The 22,185-nt window shown below is 38.9% G+C and overlaps 1 protein-coding gene across 2 annotated transcripts in view; it reads right to left on the reverse strand.

Moving 5' to 3' along the window:
• NEBL (nebulette) overlaps nucleotides 1-22,185 on the reverse strand; it is a 269,698-nt gene that overhangs the window by 13,434 nt on the left and 234,079 nt on the right. Inside the window, exons 22-24 of one of the 2 annotated variants that reach the window (XM_056336350.1) lie at nucleotides 21,920-22,091; nucleotides 16,625-16,717; nucleotides 15,498-15,626 (exon numbers count right to left, since the gene is read on the reverse strand). In XM_056336350.1, the coding sequence (XP_056192325.1) occupies nucleotides 15,498-15,626; nucleotides 16,625-16,717; nucleotides 21,920-22,091 (394 nt within the window). The remainder of the gene's footprint in view (nucleotides 1-15,497; nucleotides 15,627-16,624; nucleotides 16,718-21,919; nucleotides 22,092-22,185) is intronic. The other variant, XM_056336349.1, reaches the window with a different exon arrangement.

The raw sequence follows: 22,185 nt of genomic DNA on the forward strand, positions 1-22,185 counted from the left end.
AACAAAACCAATATCAGACAGCAGGAAGTAAAAAATATATTGTAATTATTACGTGTTTGACTTTAGCATCTGTAAGACACAAAAGATCAAACTAGATTTTCGGAGGAGCAGTTACAGCAGAGCCAGAATACAGCAGCAGCCCCATACACCTTTGTGTTACCAACAGCACGACTAGCTCCCCCGGAATAGATGAAGCTGCTCACGGAACTCATGTTGCTCCACATATATTGAAGTCTTTCCCCTGTCTTGCCTTGCTGCCACCTTATTTTCCACAGGTTGCAACATCTAGAGCAGGCCTCGTGGCATCACTTTAGAAGGCCTCTCCCATAGCTTTCAGTTCCTTCTTTCTTTGGCCCTTCCCTTAGAAATTACTCAGTTATGTCCTGTGCAACTGAAAACATTGTCGAAGTATTGACGCAATCACATGTGGAGAAGTGCAGGCTTAGACGCTCCTGGGGCACTCGGGTACACCCCGTGCGTTGTTCATGCGGATGGATCACTGCCCAGACTGCACAATCCCCCTGACCACTTCCCAGTCCAAGGCACACGAATACACAGCTAAGGAAGTACAGCCTTAGGGTAAACTGCTATTGCTGTGTTGAAGCTGGTGGACAGTAACAACAGACCTTTTTAAAGCTGTCTCCCAAAAGTGTCACGGAGATACCTTTCGTTACAAACTTTGGCTCCGTACTTTATTTTTTTTGTTTTCTATCATTTCCCCCAGATGTTGGCTGCTATATTTAAAGTGATTACTCTAGAAGTAATATAATCCATTGCCAATTTAAAATCAGGTCCAAATTTGCAGTTAGGTTGGGTTTCTTTGGGCCTTGTCCTGTAAATTCAGGCTGGAGATTTCACTATACCCCTTTAGGCAACCACACACCCTGTAATTCCTCCTGTTTCCCATACTGTGTATATTCCTGTACAAGCTCTTGAGATGAGCTCAATCCAGCATTGCATTAACCATACAAGCATCCTGAGAAACAGTTTTAAGGAGAGACTGGAAGAACTTTAACACGTTAATTCCTGAATTAAGTTCACATCCCGCCCAAACATGAACAGCAGGATAAACAAGATATAATTGTTGCCAACCAAGAATTTAATGAGTGTTTTAAAGAATGCCTGTATCACAGGTTAATCAGAAACAAGAATCTTGATACTTTGGCAGCAAGTAAGGCAGGATAGATATGATGAGAATAGGATGTGAAAGACATAAAAAGAGAAGAAAGGTAACTTGACTGCTATGACAGATGAGCTTTTAGCAGGCTTTTAAAGATGATGCGCTAAACATCATTCTCTGCTAAAGTTAAGAGTGTTGGAAGAACTCAGCAGGAGTCATGAGGTGATATGTCTCAAAGATGCTGTAAGGCAGTCCATTCATGATTCCCACTGCATATCTGAGGTTGATGCTCCATCAGCTGGCTGAGGCAATCTAACACTCCTACCACCTTTTCTCTTCCTCTCAGCTGGGTTGTTTTTCTGCTGGCTTGGTGAGCTAAGTCAGCTCAGGAGGGATCAGACCAGCAACAGATGCAGTGCAAGGAAGTAGTCAGGATCAGGTACCCAAGGCCACAGGCAGCAGAAGGCAGCAAACTGCTAGATCAGCTCAGCTGTTCCAAGGTGTGACCCCCCGGAGCAGCTCACTCCTGTGCAAGATTCCTCTCAGTTCAAACCACAAAAAAGCTGAGCCTCTCATATGCTTCCCTCCAGATGTCCTAGCATCCAGCTCCAAACAATGCATCCCATGTAATGCAGATGCTCCTGTATGCTAGCATGCGGCATGCACTGCTCAGCTACTTGTATCCTAGATCTCCACAGTATTTGAGAAAAGTCATAGTGGAAGTTTAGAGAAGATTAAGCCAAATGCAGCCAGCAATAGAGTTGATTACTTGACAGTAAAAATAGGTATTGGAGAACTTGAAGGCTTTAATCAATGTGCAAGGACTGCCCAGAGACAGAGATGGTGAAGAGGCTGAGATGAGGTACAGAACACTCTGCAGCACCCCCATGGTACAGAGCAAGGAGATAGTCTCTAAAGGACATGACAAAAAAGCAGTAAAAGGAGTATAGAGAACAGCCAGAAGAATACAGATACATTAGATACAAATAACATTAGTAAAAACTCACTAATTTTCCAGTGCAGAACCGATTACCAGGAATGGTCCTTTCCCAAATTGGGATGAAAAGAAAAAAAAAATCTCAAAGGTTCATGCAAAAAGATATTTTAAAAATCAGGTAAAGAAACTATTTTATGTCAATTATTTCAAAAGTTCTAGGTTTCATTCTGATAATTTTCAATGCTTATTATAGTTTACGTGGCTTCAAAATTAAACATATTTCAACATAAAGCTGGATTCGTTTCAAAAATGTCAAGCTATAACTTTAACAATCTCAAAACTGAATAAAATGGAAGATTTTGGCATTGAGATATTAATCACAAGCAATCCATTCCTATAAAGTCCTTCGGCATTAAAACTGTTATCTTCTGATGAATATTGAAAAATTCCCAGCCATCTCTAAAGTTAAATTGCTCAGCGTTAACTTTTCAGATAAGCTAGAAAATGGAAACACATACTTTAAACTGATTATAACTCTTATCTACTATAGTTTTATTATTTTCTAGTCGGAAAGAGTAGCACAGCTAAATTTACTGGGAATAGCTCAGACTGCATAAACATATAAAAAGCACTAACCTGAAGACTGCAGATGGTGAGACCTGATACAGAACAGTGCTGTTTTTAGAACAGTAGAAAACAACACGGTAAGGCATCGTGGCATTTTTTCTTGTAACAGTAACTTTCCCTTCATTTCTTTTCTTTTTTCTTTTTTTTTCTCTTTTTCTTGCCCTTTACTCATCAGTCAGGCTGCTTTCACGGATGCCTGAGCTACCAGGCTTGTTGCTCTCAACGGTCCTGTCAGAAGCAGCAGTTTGTCTGCATACTATCCATTACAGGAGTCAGTGTTAGTTAGTAAATTGGAATATCAAACCCAGATATAATTAGGTTGTTGAAATAACAACCTGAAAGTATGGCCTAATTCACATACTGTGCTAATAAATATCTGCCATGCTCACTGACCTCATTAGAATTGAAGCTCTGAACTACTTGGAGTCAGTGGCAAATTCAGACCATTACAAGCTTAGGAAGTTTCCATAACCTAAATTCTAAAGATGTAAGAAGTAAACCATGCCACCTTCAAATACATCAACAACATTAATAAACTTGTATTTAGAATAACTAACATTAATTATTCATGATGCAAAAAATCATATTGTCTCTACTTTCAACATTACTTACTGACATGCTACAATGAATAAAATAAAATGTTTTAAACTGAACTTCATTAGTGTCATGATTAGACTAAGACTATTTTAAGCATCATTCTTTTATAGCACCATCTTATCAGCTAGCAGTAATTAAGCCTAACTATATGTTTCCACCAAGTAAGGTGAAGTAGATTATTATGGGAAATGCAGAATCATACAATTATAACCCTTAAAAGCAGTTTCAAAATAATAAATTAAGATTTGGTATTGAAGGAAATTACAACAGAACGTCATACACAGCTATTTAGCATATGTCAAAGAAAAAGAAATTCTGAAAGTCAAGACAAAAAGAATGTTTAATGTGCTCATGCCACATGGAATCCTGTATTTTATTCATAATTTGTTTCCCTTTTAGGGGGGGACTATCTCATATTACAGTTATTCCTGAGAGCAAGCATACTCACAAAAAAATCACCTGTTCCAAAATTCCTGATTTATATGAACAGCCAATATCATTAATACTGGTTATACTGGTCTTTGTTGTGGAAGTCCACCATACACCAAATAGTAGATGGAGTGGAAATTTGGGAGTACTAGCGAGTCTAGTGGAAGAACTGTTGGCAAACTGTCTCTCTAGTACATCATGGTCTACACGTCAGGTCATTCAAGCCTTCTCCTTAATTCTTCATATTTTGAGTGGTGGATCAGTCAATTCATTATATTCTTTTACAGGGCAATCTATTTCTTGAGGTCCATTCTGGCTCAAAAGCCTTTGCTATCATTAACAGATCATTGTTGGTGTAAAGCATCAACAGACTTGTGAAGTTGTAAAGTATTAAATACATGTCATCTTGCGCTCTGCCAACAGGAGAGTTGAAGAAGCCAGATCTCAAGCAACCCACAGAGTCCCTGCCTGTAACTGTGTCTGACTGTGGAGCAGTGAGGTGGTGAGAGGCAGCCTCATAACTTGCGAAAAGCACAAGCCAGTCCTGTCCTGGCAGAGCAGACAATTTTGATGAATACAAAAGGCCATCAACTTCCCCAGGCTGCCTTTGGAATGGCCATTTAGGACTGCAAGACCATAAACACTCAGAACAGATTTGATAAATGTAATTCCATAGCAGCTCCTTAAAACAAAAGCTTTTTCACACAAAAGCTAAGGTATTTGTTATAAGAAAAGGGTGGTAAATGATCTCCCAGGAAATTCAATAAGTAAAATGTTTCAAAAGGTTACCAGCCTTTAAAAAATATAGGAAGAGGCTGTTCGTAGTGTTCACTCATACTGACATGTTTTTGTGGGTTTTGCTACAAAAAAGGATAAAATGGAAGTGAACATAACACAAAATTACAATTTAGAATGAGTGACAATTATTGTCTTCATCCAACTTCTACGAACAGTTGGTTTGGGGATTTTAAAAATGGTATGAAATCTGTATCTTACATTTAGAATTTTATGGGCAGTTACAACATACTTCACTTGATATTCAATTCACTTAAAATACAAACCATTTCTCCTCCTTCCAGATCCCACTGACTAGTTCTTACTGCAGCACTGTAAAAATAAAACTACCTCAATTATTTGGCTTTTAACCCTAAAACTGGAGTCCTATTCATCCCCAGTTTTGAATCCTAACATGTAGTTTTAAGGTTATTATGACAAACACAGAATATTCTAAACCAGTTAAGTGTAGTGCAACTGACAAAATAATTACATTTTGAATATTCTACTAAAAAATCTTCAATGTTTAAAGGAGCACAGTTTATACAGGTACTATGGAAGGCGGGGGGGAGGGCTTAGGTGGTTGGGTTTTGCTTTGGCAGACCCATTAACCTAGCTAGATCGTGATTTTTTAAAAATTTATTTATTTTTACTATAGCTTCTAAAATACAAGGTCTTCAACACATCCCTTGTGGTTTAACCCCAGCCAGTAACAAAGTACCACTCAGCCACTCGCTCACTCCCCCTCCTGCCCCACACTGGGATCGGGAGGAGAATCAGAAAAAAGTAAAACCCGTGGGTTGAGATAAGAACAGTTTAATAATTGAAATAAATTTTGAAAACAATGTTAAGACAATCTCCTGCCCCACACTGGGATCGGGAGGAGAATCAGAAAAAAGTAAAACCCGTGGGTTGAGATAAGAACAGTTTAATAATGGAAATAAATTTTGAAAACAATGTTAAGACAATAGTAATTGCAAAGAAGAGGAAAGGGAGAGAGAGAAATAAAATCCAAGTGAAAAAAACCAAGACAAGCACAATGCAATTGCTCACCACCCCACTGACGGATGCCCAGACAGTCCCCAAGCAGTGATCTGCAGCCAGCTCCCCCCCCCCGTTTACATACTGAGCATGATGTTCTATGGTATGGAGCATCTTTTTGGCTAGTTCGGGTCAGCTGTCCTGGCTCTGTTCCCTCCCAGCTTCCTGTGGACCTGCTCACTGGCAGAGCATGGGAAACTGAAAAGTTCTTGACACTGAGTAAGCTCTACTTAGCAGCAATTAAAACATCAGTGTGTTATCAACATTACTCTCATATTAAATCCAAAATACAGCACTGTATCAGCTACTAATAGGGAAATTAACTGTATCCCAGCCAAAACTAGGACATCTCTACAACCTCTAATGCATATATTTCTACACATATGTCTTAGAAATTGTTCTAGCAGTTCAAAACACAAAAAGGCCTACCCTCTTATTATATGGATTATAAGAGAAACCACTATGAATATTATTTTGGAATTTGTCTTTAGTGGTAGCCGTACAAGACAAAGAGTTTAGCTTACGTATCTATTAACAGCTGGTATATCACAACATTTGTACGTACACTCATTTCCTCTATTGTATTGTAACTGGGACATAACCAAATCACAGGGCATCCTACTCTGCAGCTTTGAGTACGAACTGCAGTCAGGATTTGGCGTCACTAACAAACCTTATTGCCAGCTGACTGGTTTTGCCTGACATTCCACCTAAGCTGCAGCATGTCTCAGCTGAGGAAACAAGAGCAGAGTATGCCTTTCCTTTCCTCGTGCAGTGCACCACATTCTTTTATTTATGAAGGCAAAACAAGTCTGAAAGCCAGCCCGAGGCACCCTCAGTCCTAGTGGGGCTCTGGTGTACCACAGGAAGCTGCCATTCCTTCTTACCTTGTGAATAGGCTGTTTTTTGCTCTAGGCTTCCTCAGAAATGGGAAGAGTTAGTAAAATGAAGGTTATGTTAACATGTTAGAATTACCTACACACCTTCAATTACAATTTGAACTCACATTTACTGAACATCAGCTGTCGCCCATTTTCACTAAAGACAGAAAGTTCTCATGGAAGCTGTGCTTTGATTTCTGTGCTGCTATTTATTTCTACAGTGGGTATAACCAATCTGAGCAATAGCTGAAGGCAGCATCAACCAGGATCAAGTATGTGACCACACATAATTTTACTAATGATATTTATTGCCTGCTGAATATAAAATCCTCTGAAGTATATCAAAAGCTGCTCTGGGGGACCACACTGAACAACTGAACAACAACTTGTCAAGGGAGCCATTAACACTTCCAACTGTTGAGTCACTTGGAAATTTCCTTTCCAATTTCTGGTGACTAATTGTTTGAAGGAAAAGGGAACATCACACTCAGACAGCTAGCAGGGCAAACAGAAGGATCCCCTGAACTGCTGCCACACTACAAAAACTGCAAATGGGATCTCTTCTGGATTCTCCTCCACCTGGATGTGTGGGAATTGCTTTTTGATGCTGACAGATGTCAAAGGTGTGGGAGAGAAACACAGGAATCAAAGATAGGCAGAGAGAATCTAAGCAAAATTATTTTGCAAGTGCAAAATTTAAAGCTCTCCCTGGAACATTAACTCATCCCCAATGAACACACACTGAACAAAAATGTGCTTTCAGATGAATCACAAATTATGTCTTAATGTATTACAACCAATGTGGGATATTTAGTTTTATTCACAGAGCCCTAAATCAAACCTTAATCAAAACTTAACTAAGCCCTCACTTGGGGTGCTATATGAAGCTTCAAGTTTTACATTAAAAAATAAGGTTTTACAGATACTTCATACCTTTTTTTAGTGGAAAAAGATGACATCTAATTTTCTGGACTAATTTCTCTCACATTCTGCATTAACAAAGCACTCAGCAGAGGACACTAGAAGTCCAATAGTCCAGACTAGGACAGAGAGATTCAATAATGCTCAAGAAACTGCAGAAATGTGGTCCCATTGCCATTCTGGATTCCTATACTTACATGGTGTAAAAGGCCAACATGGATTATTCAGAGGAGACCGAATTACATATTAAGTAGTCACAAACCTTCTTTTCACAAACTTATATAGAAATTAACACATGTGTAGGGAACACATCCAACCTGTTTCTAACTGAAATGTGAATGCTCACTGGAGCATAAATCTGAATGGATTTAATTTTCCTTCTTACCCCAAATCTAGAGCTGAAAAGGCATTACCTTTCTAACATCAGACCTCTACTGTTTTCAAAAGCCCCTCTAACAGTAACATCATTATTCTTAATCAGAAAAAAAAAAAAAAAAAAAGCCCTTTGAATGTTAGGAATCAATGCAAAACAGGAGGCAGAAGCTGAAAAAGCAACAGACCTTCAAATGAAAGGTGAAGTTTTCAGAAGGGAGAGAACTCTGCCTTGCTGCTTGAACAAGAATTGTCCTTTTGGGGTACAACGGGGTTAACAGCAAACTTTTACAAAGGAAACTTTATAATTTCAGCAAAAGTCTATTTGAGAATGGAAGACCAGAAGTCACCAGTTCTGAATGACTGTACACTCTCCAACAATGGAAATTGTTCACGCCAAGTAATTTGTGGTATCAGACAGGTACCAAACATATGCATGGACTTGTGCCCATATTACTTATACAGAGAACTATTAATCCAAGTTTAAAAATATCACAAGAGGTTTGTGTGTGAGGTATTTATTACTTGACTGCAAGCATTTTTATTACATTATATACTTAGGAGCAGAAAATCATCTGATTACCAAGATGGAAAAACACAGTTTTAGCATGATGCTGTTGAGTGGTAGACGACTATTTTTTCCTACACATTAGCTTTCACGTTGGCAAACCTGCCAGAGGCTTGCATGTAAAAGTGGCAAACTAAAGCACCATCTAGCCTGAAATAAAAAAATGTCAGAAACAGATGTAAGAGTCTGGTGGTTAAGAGAAGTGTGGATGTGACTCTCACCAAGAAGGAGTACACAGAGTGTTGTTTTGATGTGTTCAGCCTTCTGTGGCAGTGCAGCCTGCTGATAAACTTGAAAGGGGACAAAATAAACCCACAAAAGCCTATAGTTTTCCTGTGAAATCTACAATTCCTCTCCCCCCGAATGCCACATTTGATTACCAGACTCTAGGGAACAACGTTATGGAAACAGAGCTCAGCTACCTAGCGAGAAAGAAGTATTCTTCCTTGGCTGCCAGAGAAGAAAATATAACTGCTGTGTCATTCTGCTTGACCTACTTAAAATGGCAGAGCTTAGCAACTGAATGTGAATACAAAGAGGGGTGAAGGATATCTGCCCTGTATTCCTGCCAGCTGCCCCTGGAGATGGAAGACAGATCTCTATATTACAATATAAAGATCAGTCACGTATTATTCCCTCTTTTTTTCTTTTACTTGTCTTTTACTAATGGTGATTTTTCCCATCCTCAAAACCAGAGGGTTTTTGGTAAAAAATAATGGAAAGGGCAGAGAGAGCGAGGAAGAGAACCGATTCCTGTTTCCTTTCTTCTTCTTCCTCCATCTACGGGCACAAGAGTATCACCACTGTCCCAACACAAGCAGACTCCTTACATCACGTACCAAGGAGCATCTCTGCAATTCCAGCATGGGAAATGAAGAGGTTTTTTCTCCATTTCTTCTGACTAGTTTGTCTTCTGACCAGGCTAACCAGTAGCAGAAGCAGTAGCAGAGTTCCTTGTCCTAGGATCTTCTGTGGTAAATATGGGTGGGTGTCAAAGCCTCAGGCAAATCCTAGAAATAAACATTTTGCATAGAGCCACAGATACTGGTGTCTGCTAGGGGGAGAGAGGAGGAGGTATCTGTGAAACCAACATTTAAAATGTCAGTGTTGAGCTAAGGAACAGTAGCCCTCTCCATGAGCTTACACAGTGTAAGGCTGTTGCCAGTGATACACATTAATACATAAAGTCTACATCTGCTCTTTGCAGGACTGTGTTTGCACTCAGCAGTTCAAACAATAGTTCTTCTAATGGCCTACAACATGTACTCCTGGCTTAGTGAGGGAAGGGAAAGGTAACCGCTGGAGTCTGGTGAAAGGGAGGGGGAGCAGGCTCAGCCAGCTACTCTGGAGAGCTGCTCTTCAGAAGGCTCATATCACACAAGGAGGACACGCCACAAGGGAGAGAGATGAAAAGACTTACTGTTTCTCATTGACTTGACTTCCATTCCAACCTAGATAAAGACTTCAAAACTTTAAGTACTCGTATCCCACAGGAAGATACCTTTGGAGTCAACTGCCAGCATGCCCATTTGCCATATTTTTTTCCTCAAAGCTTGTTTGCACTAATCTTTTCTGGATCTGACCAATTTTATGTAGTGTCAACGACATACCTAATATGAATTTTCCATTTCCTCATAGCAACCTACAGGTTACTTTTAAGGTTGGTAACAAAATCTAAGAGACTACCACGACACAAGTGGAATTTCACGGTTTGTTGAAATTTGTGTATTTGGACTGCCAGTGTGAGTAAAAGAAAGTAGCTTTCAAGGCAAAGGCAAAGTGACAGCCCTGAGTGTTAGCAGCAGGCCCTTTCCATCAGAATAAAGAAATACCTTAAACCTCAGATCAAGGCCTCTTTATGTTAATTCTCACTGCTTGTTTGCTGGCAGCAGGTGAACTGAATCTGAAGAACTTAGGCTGAAGGAGACAAGCGTAGTTAACAGGTAGCCAATCAGTAAAACACTGGCTCCAACCAAATACATGAAATTTTAGCACTCATTTTTAATATGCAACAAAAGGCACGGGAAAATTCTATCCTAATATCTACTCAGGTTTCCTACATAACATGAGCTTTCTGGAGTAGAGCAAACCTGATTCCTGTCTCCTACAGACTGACTTCTATATACTTTTTAAGATCATATGATAATGACTTAGAAAATAACCAAGAAATCAAGTTTTCGCCCAGCAGAGTAACGATATGTCCATGACTGAAAGGAACTGTAAATCACCTTTGACTTTTCTCCATCTACAGCCTATACACAATTAGACATAAGAATAAAGGGGCATTTTAATACACTGAAAAACTATGAACATAGGGTAAGGAAAAATATGCATCAAGTCTACATGCTGATGCACACCAGTTAAACTAGAAATTAAGAGGAAATAGAAGACAAAAAAAGGGAAGGTCAAAAGTAAAAGGAGAGAAAACCAACCTAAAAGGTTCCAACTAAAAAGAAAAAAAAGGGCGTATCAGGGACAAAAAAAGTTAAATTAATCTATTGCAGGATGTTCATTAAGATCATTTTAAAGTAGAAATCTTCAGACTGAAAGCAAACCTTGGTAATATTAAATAAAATCCTGCTGAGTTAAATCAAAGAAAAACAGGAGAGAGATAAACAGAAAGCTCCACAGAAATACAATAAATTGAAAGATAATTAAAGTAAAATCTGAGAGAAGGAAGAATATTAGAAAGTGAAATGAAAACATTCTGCAGTTGAAATGGGATTGAAGGAAAGCAGCATAAAAGGACTTAAAGGAGGAAGCCCAAGGAAAACACTTTCAGCAAAGTATAATGAAAACAAAATGTGCACACAAATTGTTGCATAATAAAAAACAGAGAGAGCATGAGTGACAATGAAATGACAGTAACAGTGATACTCTTTAGTGCAGATGAGTCTTCACTGTCCAAACACACTAAGAGGATTTCTTCACCTCAAAATGAGTCAAAGACCGATGCAAAACAGAAGTGACAAAACCAGTAGCTCTAGTAGCAGTGCCATGGCTCATCTGCTATCATCCGGTCAGCATCAGGACACTCTATTCTAGTAGTAGATAAACGTGTATAGTCACTTCCCTGCTATGATGGCAAAGCCTGGAATTTGTTCCAGTAGTAGCTGAGTGACCCCTGTAGACACTAGGTTGACTCCCTTAAGGACAAGTTTCTGCACTCTCAAAAACTTAAAATTGTTTGACATTTTAATCCTAAACCAGAATGACCTCTGGTTGTAGTATTTTGGTTTTTTGCGTACCACAAACAATGGGCCAGAGGAAAAATATTAATTAACCTTAAAGTTTTACTTAGAGCCTTTGCCTCATCTTGCCACTTTGTCTGTTCTTGTACATGCATAGCTCTGAGCAATTCATTTCTGTAATTGGCACTGGATCATACACCACAAATTCATTCCTGTATCTTACATTGTACCACATACTAACAGTCCAGTATTAAAAAGTCTTTTTCCCGCCTCAGTTTTCTGGAGATGGAACTACTGTGAAGAATATATCTAGAAAGTGTTCTAAAATAAAACAAACCTTAAAAAAAATCAAACTCCAATACTGTGAACTCATGCTACTTTTAAACATTTTTACTTTTGCCTCTGGGGAAGAATGGAACTAAGCAAAACGGTCTTGAGCCATGACAAATGTGACCTAAATGCCATTTTCACTTATTGAACTAACTAGAAAGACAGCAGGTTAATTTTATATGGAGACCTTAAAATAGGAGAAGATATCTTTATAGAAACACATGCTCTAGCACAACTTCTGAGAAACACTGTAGACTCTGAATACAAGAAGTCCAGTTAGGTGATATCTGTGTTTCTTTTGTCAAGACACCGAAAACTCTGTAACTATACTTATTAAATGGGAGTTACATGTAAAAGCAATTAATCTCTTGCACAGAGTAGATGGTTGAAATACAAGTAGAACTGTCCAAAATAATGCAAAACTGGAATAGGTGTTGAACCATATGAACCAGGTCATCCTCTCCTAGTGTCTGAATGCAAACTAACAGTATGGGAACTTACGTGTAGGGGAGAAAGGGGAGAGAGTGAGAGTGAAAAGAACTGAGTGAAAAACAATGTGTAAGACTGCACAGAAAATCAGGACAGACAGAAACTCTTTATAAAACTTTATAAAGAAACTCCCCCAAAAGAAAAACAGTTGAGAAATTTGTTAGACACAATGCTGTTTAGAAAGATCTGAATTGAAAGCAAAAAAGCCCATCTCTTGTTGCCTTTTTTTCTACAGTCTTGTGGGAAGAAGGAACTGCCTGGTCTGTCTTTATAAACAAAAATAAACCTGATATCCATATATCTCAACTTCTCTTTTTGATGAAAATAATCTGAAAAACCTTCCCAAGAATGAATGAGTAACTCCATGTCTGAGAAGTTGCAACACCAGTGTTAAAAGCAGGACTGAAAGAGAGAAATCATTAGCTTCTGTTCCTCTTTAGCCAAGCTGAAAATAACTACTTGAAAAACAGCTCAGAATTTTGCAAGAACTAATGTGGCACCCAACTGTTTCTGGGAAGTGCTACAGAATGACTTGCAGGTAAAAAGGAAATCTTTGTTAGTGCAGTAATTAATTACAAAGCTTTTAGGCAGACTGAGAAGCTCTAGTGCAAAACCTTCTGTCCAGTATAGCAAAAAAATTCAATATCAGGAAGACATAAAGTCAACCTTGAAAAACACTACTAACAGGGAGAAGCTGCAAAAAAGACAGACAAAGCTGAAAAGCAATTTCAAAAAGAGCATCAGAATGAAAGTTCATCACTTCCAGCAAGCTTGCTGGAAACTATTAACAATTGTTTCCTATCCAGTTTTACCTGCAGTAGTCTAAAAAGGAGAATAGGTGTTTCCTAAACTTACAACATGCAGAAATCTACTGATACTGCAGGAAAAGCTCCCTGTGAGGCATACTTGGCTCAGCTCAATGTCGTCATCTAAAATAATAGTCAGAGAATCGAACAGGAAGAAGTAATTGTAGTGAACAACATTCGTAGCCTCCCTGTGATGTTGTTACTGACATTTCCCAGACAAGTGAGTTATTTAGATCTGAATAAGCCTTTAACATTTGGTATGAAGCCAGGGACCCAGGTAAGGGCTGGGACAGGTGTTTATGGAACAATTCCACCAGCAGCGGCAGTGGAAGACTTGAATTTTGGGTTGGATATCAGTAAAGGTATCTAGAATAAAGTAGTAATTGAACAATGTAGAAATCTCTAAAAGATAATGAGACAAGGCCAAAGACTCTTAGAGGTTACAGAATTGGTCACAGGTCCTCTACTGTCTTTCCTGTTGGCATGCCATCAGATTGAACAATTGCCAGTGAGAAACACTGCTAGATCTAAAAGTACAAACTCCATGAAAAACAGCCATGAAATTTCAGCAACACTGATTTGGTTCTCATTTACTGTGGTATGCCATAAGGGATACTGTATAAAGGTCAAGGGCAACCTCACCTTGTGGCTATGTGCTAAAGACATTTTGGATGGGATGCCACCATAAAAAAGGTTGGTATTTTTGACCAAAGGTGTTATCTTCTGCTGTTTTTTTCTTAGTATGTTCCCAGAAATGGCATTTTATTGTAAACCATTAAGAGGTACGTTAAATTACTTAGTTCTGGCATTTATTTCTCACCCTGCAATGGGAACTGTCTGCAAGTGCTCAAACCCTGGCTAGCCAACTGGGTCAAAAGGGGAAACAATATTTTGCTAAAATACGTTGATCTTGGCAAGAATCTATTCAACACATCACCACAACAACAGATTTAAATAGAGACACAAAAAAGCAAGTTTGCTAGTGCCGAAACAACAGGGAAAATAAAGCCCATTTCCTATTCCCAATATGGCAAATAATAAAAAATATCTGTTAACAATCAAATCAAGCTGACAAAGCAATTTAAAATGGCTCGGAATACAGCCAAAAAAAGATCATAACAGGGAGAGACAATATGCACTGGACTGAAAAGCCCACTTCACATCATCACGGGAAGAGACATAAAGACCAGCATGATGTGCATGATTGCTATCATATATTGAAAGAGTTGGGAATATAGTTAAAATATCAAATAAAGACAGACAGACATGATATAAGGGATTAACGTTCTGTCAAAGACATGCGCTTCTTTCTTTGTTCCAAGTTCTTCAGTCTGAACACTTTCTTCTCACTCATTCTTAATCAGAGATTAAGATTATGTGGGACCTAACAGAACATATACTCCCTAAACACTAGCCACTATAACAAATGAACAGGCACAATCTACAATTAAGATGCCTTAAAATCTTCTAAAAGCATGGGTAATTCAGGGATGCCAGGCAACTAAACAGTAGCGATACTTTCACACCTTCTTAAAAAAAAAAATAGTAACCCTTTGGATGACCTTTTCAATGCACCTTCTTTCACAACTGAGCAGAAATCACTGGGTTTTTTAAAATGTATACTTAGAATGCAATCTTTCTGAATATTTACAATTCACCAGTCAAGTCTAGTACACATTTATGCTACTAGGATGACTAGACCCTTATTCAAAAATTTCATAAATTTTGTTCTAATCTATGGCATCAAACAGATGTAAAATGTGGTTTTGTACCCGGGAATAGAGGTTCATCAAAGTATTCTAATATTAACCCATGTTAAACAATATCACACTATATAAGCTTCCCAGCTGAACACCAACCCTGGTTCCCAAACTGCTGACAGCATAAGAAAACTTCCATATGTGAGACAGTTGCCAGTTGATACACTTTTTTTTTTAGGATGGAAACCGGGAGTCACAAGCACCTGCATAGTTTAATGTGAAGTACTTCAGTCACTAAAGTACTATTGTGTGCTTGATTTGCACACCGAAAGGCACAAGGTAATTTTTTTTTGCAGTTCAGAGGTGTATTTTTTCAGTTACATTTTGCCTTTCAAGAGAAAAAAAATAAAACAAATTAATATACATTTTGCAAAAACACAACAACCTCTTAAAGCACCGTAAATGGGAGTTAGCAAGGCATTCGGACTGCCAGTGTTACCAAAATAGTGAAAGGGAACACACGATAAAGCAGTATGGCATGCAAGAAAATGTGCAACCTTGAGATTTGGCTTTGCTTCCTTAATCAATCAGACCATAGTTTACATCGTTTCTAATGATTTGTGACTATACAAGGATGTGGAGTTAATACAGGAATGTGTGGTCTCAACACACCGTGATAGTGTCATTAGTGAAAAAGGTGGGAATAAGGGGTACCTCCTTCATCAGATGGCCTTGTTATCTCACTGCAGTAAGAAAAGGTAGGGTTCGTGTCAGAGCCATCTGATTTATAATCTCCCAAACTGGTAGAATGTAAGTACTGCTTACTGTAACGGCTTGCTCTTTCTACAAAGGTAGAAAGAAAGAATATCACAGTAAATAGGTGACAGAAGTGCAAAGACAAGCAACAACAAAACCCCCAACACTGCTGACATTGATATGCATACACTGATGTCATTAAAATTAAAGTAAATTGTTCACAATTTTTTATCCATTTTGATCACCACCAGTTCAAAAGGTTGCTTCAAAATCAAATACAGCTAAGCTTGTTCTCTGCTTTAAGATAGCAGAAATGGAAAGTAGGATTGAGATACTGGAAAAATAAGGAATTGAGATGAAGCATATGAAAATTTCCAGTGGAAAATCAAAATGTTCTTTTATTCCAGCATGCATACAAGTGCATGTGGAAATACTGCTGTATGACATTCAAAAGAATATTTAAAAGTTCCACTAGTAGTAGCGAAGAAAATACATGTGCAAAACTAAACATTCAAAATAAACACTTGCGGGGGGGGGGGGGGGGGCGGGGACAGGGTAGGGCGGGGGGGGTGTGGACAACAGTCCAAAAACTTCTAGAGCCAAAATATTGCTGCCTATTCTTACATTACTTTCTCTCCTTTTCCTTCCACCCTTAAATTAGGAACACCTTTTAGTTGCAAACAATAGCACAAGGTATAATATCACATGTCCTATAAGTAAAATGTGCATAGAAAAGAAGTCAACTTCATAAATAGGTCACCTTCTGTATCTCTGAAACTTTAGTAAGGTCCAACTATTTTAAAATTCTATTTATAGTGAGGACCAAGTAGGTCAATGCTTTTTGAGTGACTACTTGTAAGTGGTGTGAATAACTGTTGTTTATGATAAGATTTCACTGTTTCTTATCTGTACATGTGATTACAGCTGAAGTTCTTATAAAACACCACTTTTAAAATACTACAGTTTTATTTATATATATATGTATGAAAACATAAAACATATGGCTGGCACATGGACTTGAAAATTTACTGTATCAACTTAGTTTCATAAGTTTCATAAGGGAAAAGTCAGGATACAAGCAATACCAGAAAGCATATGCAGACTCCTAGACTGAATATTGTCCTCCAGAGGATCAATGTCGAAGATGGAGCCAGGATCTGTGCGCCAAACTTTAAGATCTTTTCCCAAAGCACAGGGAAATTACAGGACAGACAAACAACAAAGGAAGTAAAAGCATGAAAGTAATGAGTTTTAACAATCAACAACCAATTTCTTTCATGTAGAAATTAACCAAAATACCTAGATATTCACCTGAAAGGATCAGAAAGCATTAATCTCCTGCTTAAAAGAACTTAGTACATTCATTTTAAGTGTTGACGTTATTTTAAGGAGATTTTTTTCTCCCAGTTTTTGTTTTCCTTTTTTAAATATGACCATTGTATTTTCTTAAGGCTAAATAAATGGAAACAAATTAAGTATCACATACCAGCGCTCTTTTCCACTAGCAAAACCAAAATCATCAGAGCTACAAGATTATTTCCCCAGTTCACCAACAGCATCCTTCCTCCATGGAGATGCCCAGTATGCAAACCTATAGTTGACAGTTACCAGTAAACATCTCTACAGCTGACAGAGGCACTACAGGCCCTTCTTTTCATACAGCAGAGATCAAGTCAGATTAACAAGGAGAATCAGGGGCATAGCTCATCTTATACAAAATACATTTCTCTAAGTTGCTCAATTCATATAAATTGTAAAAGCAAAAGTATCTGTCTTTCTTAATTAATACAACAAATGGACTAGGGTGACAAATTCAGCTGTAGAAATCTTCATTGTAGACATCTACAGTTGGGCAAAATGAAGCCTCCCCTTGACCATGAGTCCAGTTCTGGGCTCCCCAGTTCAAGAGGGACAGGGAACCGCTGGAGAGGGTCCAGCAGAGGGCTATGAAAATGATGAGGGGACTGGAACGTGTCCCTGATGAGGAAAGGCTGAGAGAGCTGGGCCGCTTCAGCCTGCAGAAGAGAAGGCTGAGAGGGGATCCTACTGACGCATACAAGTATCTTAAGGGCAGGTGTCTAGAGGACAGGGCCAGGCTCTTTTCAGTGGTGCCCAGTGACAGGACAAGGGGCAACAGGCACAAACTGCAGCACAGGGAGTTCCATCTGAATGTGAGGAAGCACTTCTTGACTTTGAGGGTGACAGAGCACTGGAACAGGCTGCCCAGAGAGGCTGTGGAGTCTCCTTCTCTGGAGATATTTAAAACCCACCTGGATGTGATCCTGTGTAACCTGCTCTAGGTGAACCTGCTTTATCAGGGGGCTGGACTAGATGATCTCCAGAGGTCCCTTCCAACCCAGACCATTCTGTGATTCTGTGATCTTAACTAGTAACTTACCTTTGTCTTTCAAATATCTACGTTTCCTGGGACACAGAATTACTGTTGATCCACTACCCTACTATCAAAAAGCATTTTTGGAATTCAGTGGGTGGATTCAAAACCAGTAGTAATTGTAAGATCTTCAGCTTGAATTCATACAGATAAGTTATTAATATCTCCTGAATCTATGTATCTGAACAGGATACTAAAAGAAAATCCATAAAAAATAATTAATTATATCTTTGAGTTTAAGTTATAATCACAGCAAAAAAGTGAGTACAGATTCAGCCATGTTTTTAATAAATAATTCCAGTGTTGTATAAGAGGAGGCTTAAAACAAATGCAGAAGCATCTACAGTGTAAATGTGAGATCACCTCACACCAATCCAATATATACAATTCATATAAGCAGGTGTGTTGATCTGCTGGGGGGCAGGAGGCTCTGCAGGGGGGTCTGGGCAGGCCGGGCCCATGGCCGAGGCCAGTTGTAGGAGGTTCAACAGGGAGAAGTGCCGGGTCCTGCACTGGGGACACAACAGCCCCACGCAGCGCTACGGGCTGGGGAAGGGTGGCTGGGAAGTGCCTGGTGGGAAAGACCCTGGTGGTGCTGGTTGACGGTTGACTGCACATGAGCCAACAGTGTGCCCAGGTGGCCAAGAAGCCAACAGCATCCTGGCTTGTGTCAGAGAGCCTGTGGTCAGCCAGACCAGGGAGTGATTGTCCCCCTGTACTCAGGACTTGGGCGTGGGACTGCACCTTGAATACCGTGTTCAGTTTTGGGCCCCTCACTACAAGAAAGACATAGAGGTGCTGAAGTGTGTCCAGAGAAGGGCAATGAAAACGGTGAAGGGTTTAGAACACAAGTCCTGTGAGAAGCTGCTGAGGGAATTGTGGTTAATTAGTCTGGAGAAAAGAAGGCTCAGGGGAGACCTTATCGCACTCTGCAACTATCTGAAAGAAGGTTGTAGCGATGTAGGTGTTTGTCTCTTCTCCCAAGTAACAAGTGACAGGACAAGAGGAAACAGCCTTAAGTTGCACTAGGAGAGGTTTAGATTGGACATTAGGAAACATTTCTTCACTGAAAGGGTTGTCAAGCAATGTAACAGGCTACCCAGGGATGTGGCTGAGTCACTGCCCCTGGAGGTATTTGAAAGGCATGTAGATGCAGTGCCTGGGGACATGGTTTAGTGGTGGACTTAGCAGTGCTAGGTTAACAGTCTGACTTGATGATCTTAAAGGTCTTTTCTGACCTAAACAATTCTACGATACCTGCTATGTCTAAAAATGTAATAATCATTAAATCTCTCCAAACAAGTTTAAAATAAAACTGTGATGTAAAGCACAATCAGTAAAGTACAAATCTACCAGATCACACCTTTTTACTAGTGGTTTGCTTCTTGGGCAAACCTGTCTGCAAGATTTACTCAATGCCTTGGAAGTGGGAAGAGTATGGGTCCTCCCAGCTTGGTCCTTTTGCTTGTTTGAGTGGCACCAGGCTAAATAACAGGTTAGTAAGTCAAGTGGGACTGTGTAGACCCCAAGTATGTCACGTTTCAAATTATTAATAGCCTAGAGACAATGGAAAGAACAGACAGAGCTAATAAAACAAATCCCATAGCTTTAGAGTATGTCCAATGTATGTACATTACATGTTTTCTACCGCAACTCCCATAAGGTGAGGCACAGTACTAACTCCCTCTTGACAAGATGAATAAAAGCCAATGCAAAATCTTTTGTATCTTATGTAATCCTATGATAAACTAGTCCTAAAAGTAATAAATTATGCAAGTACATAAAGCACGGACAAGTATGAGAGAAGTGGAGGAACTGGTGAATGCCCAACTTCTCCTGTTTGATCACACCTTAGTAAATAAAAATATACTAAGTACAGATTCATGGCAGCATCAATGCAGCAGCCATTGATCTGTACTGATTTTACCCATCTCTGTAGTCTGAAATAACATGCTTTAGCATGGTTAAAACTAGTACCTATTTTCCAAAGCAAAGACATTAATTTTAGCAATCAGGCATTTGAAAAAGTTGTTACAGCTTCACCAATAATACTTTGAAAACCAACCAGATGGACTCTAGCACAGAGATATGTTTCCTAAGTGGCTGAACACCTATCAGCTAGGAAAAAAACTCAAGAGTCATACTTGTTTTTTTCAGTCTGCGACTTTTTTTCTGGCTGCCAAGGACATTCCATGAGCAGGTAGCTCACTGTTTCTTTTTAAACAAGCAGATATAATTGCAGTTCACTCTGAAAAAGCATTAGCTGAAATATCACTGGGTATTAGGCTCACAGGTTTGTCATGACCTCTTTAAATAGTTGCACAATTTTTGCTGTTTGGTATATATCTGAAGTTAAGAATTCCTGTGTGTTTTGACAATCGATTATTTTAAAGTGATAAATAGTACTAATAATTCAGTTACTTTCAGCACAAGAATTTATCTCAGAGGTGTTCTTAATCCTAATTGTTTGTGCAGCAAGCCTCCAGCTATTGAACACAGAATTGCACACTAATCTTACATAGGGCTACAGCACATGTGCAATGCAGTACAGAGTAGGAGGTTTGAAGTACACACTAAGGAGCATATTGAAAACTGTATATATTTAACTGCAATTTTGCAGGAGCTTTTCTCTCTCTCTGGATGCACCACTTCTAGCTATGGAAGTGAGTTCAAGTGCTGGATGCACCACTTCTAGCTATGGAAGTGAGTTCAAGCGCTTGGGTCTCTACAGACAAGGATTTTCTGGTCAAGTTGTTGCCCTAGATCCAGAATGTGTGACCCTCTGAGACGTGCACGGTCTTAAAAGCACCAGTACCTTCCCCAGGCAGAGTTCTCTGAACACTGAGAAATCACTTCTGATATAAGGCTGTAGCTGCAGACACATAAAAGGTGGCTACAGAAAAGGAAAGAATTATGTTTCTTTATGTGGTGAAGACTCATTTGGAAACTTTAAGGAAAAGACCAAAGAAGCATCCATCCAAAGAAGGAATGATACAAATAAAGTTAACCTTGGTTTAGGCAGGAGGATGGACTATATGATCCGCCAGTTAGTCCATTTGACCTGCCATTTCTCTGATTTTTGAAAGGTAGATTTAAAGTCAACCCTTGCTATTATTACTACATATGAAGGATTTTAGAGCACTATCTCAGCATGTTTTTCCGTATGTAAATCCTCTGGGGTCTACACAGTTGTCAAGCACAGAAAAACAGAAAAAGGACACACGAAAAGAAAAGGAAAGGAGAACAAAAAAAGTCAGGTTACCATTTCCTTTGCCATAGCAGACTTTATAACTTTTAAAAGATTTCAGGTATCTGTTTTGATTTTGAAAGAGTGTTTATTATGAATACTCCAAATGCAATCTTAATGCACTACTTTCTGCCTACAAAACCAGTCCATATTCTACCCCCTGAATACCTGGTCTTATCTTGGACCATCTTTCAGAATGTCGCTTCTGAACACTAGTGTTCGGCTTAGCAGAGATCTAATGAGTTACTGATGAATTACAGCTTGAGGTATTTTGAAAGATGTGTGAAATTCTAAAACATTCCAAAGAGGTAAATGGAGCATGTGCAGCTCTGGAGAAATTGCTGACTGACAGAAGGGGAAATCTCAAACTGGTCTGCAACATTTAAACATTGAAATTTTGGAGAATCACAGCTTTAATCTTCTCTTTTCTGTGCAAAATGAAGATTATTGCAGATATTCTGGCCTTTCTTGAAGAGTCAAAATTCAAACTTCAAGTAATAGCAATGACTATCTGTATTTTTAAAAAAATTACAGAGCAAATGATAATGTATCTCCCATTCATTACCATTATTACTTTGCTAGAAGCTGGCATTGAACCAGTAGTTCAACACAAGACTCATACTGAGAAAAGAGTGAAAAGGAAATCTGTGAGTACTTTTTCTTGGATATAACTGAGAACACAAGCAGAGGCTTTCATCTTCCCCACAGCGTTTTCAATAGCAATGGTATTTAGCAACTTACCAACAATTATTCCAGGTCTTCTATCCATTTCAACAATATGTGGATGTACACCTTTATATGCTGCATCACTCACAATTTGGGTGTTTTTCCGCACCCGTTCTGTTATAGGATCATCTACCACTGGGGTAAAGCCTCTTCCCTTTGTCTTCTCAAAATCTTCATGATATTTTACCTAGAAAAACAAGAAGAATTACATTTTTCCCCAAGCTGCAACTGGCATCAATTGGTTATTCTATGTAGGAATGCATATGTGTTTGTTTTAGGAG

This window comes from Falco biarmicus, chromosome 4, assembly GCF_023638135.1.
Source record: "Falco biarmicus isolate bFalBia1 chromosome 4, bFalBia1.pri, whole genome shotgun sequence".
Lineage (NCBI taxonomy): Eukaryota > Metazoa > Chordata > Aves > Falconiformes > Falconidae > Falco > Falco biarmicus.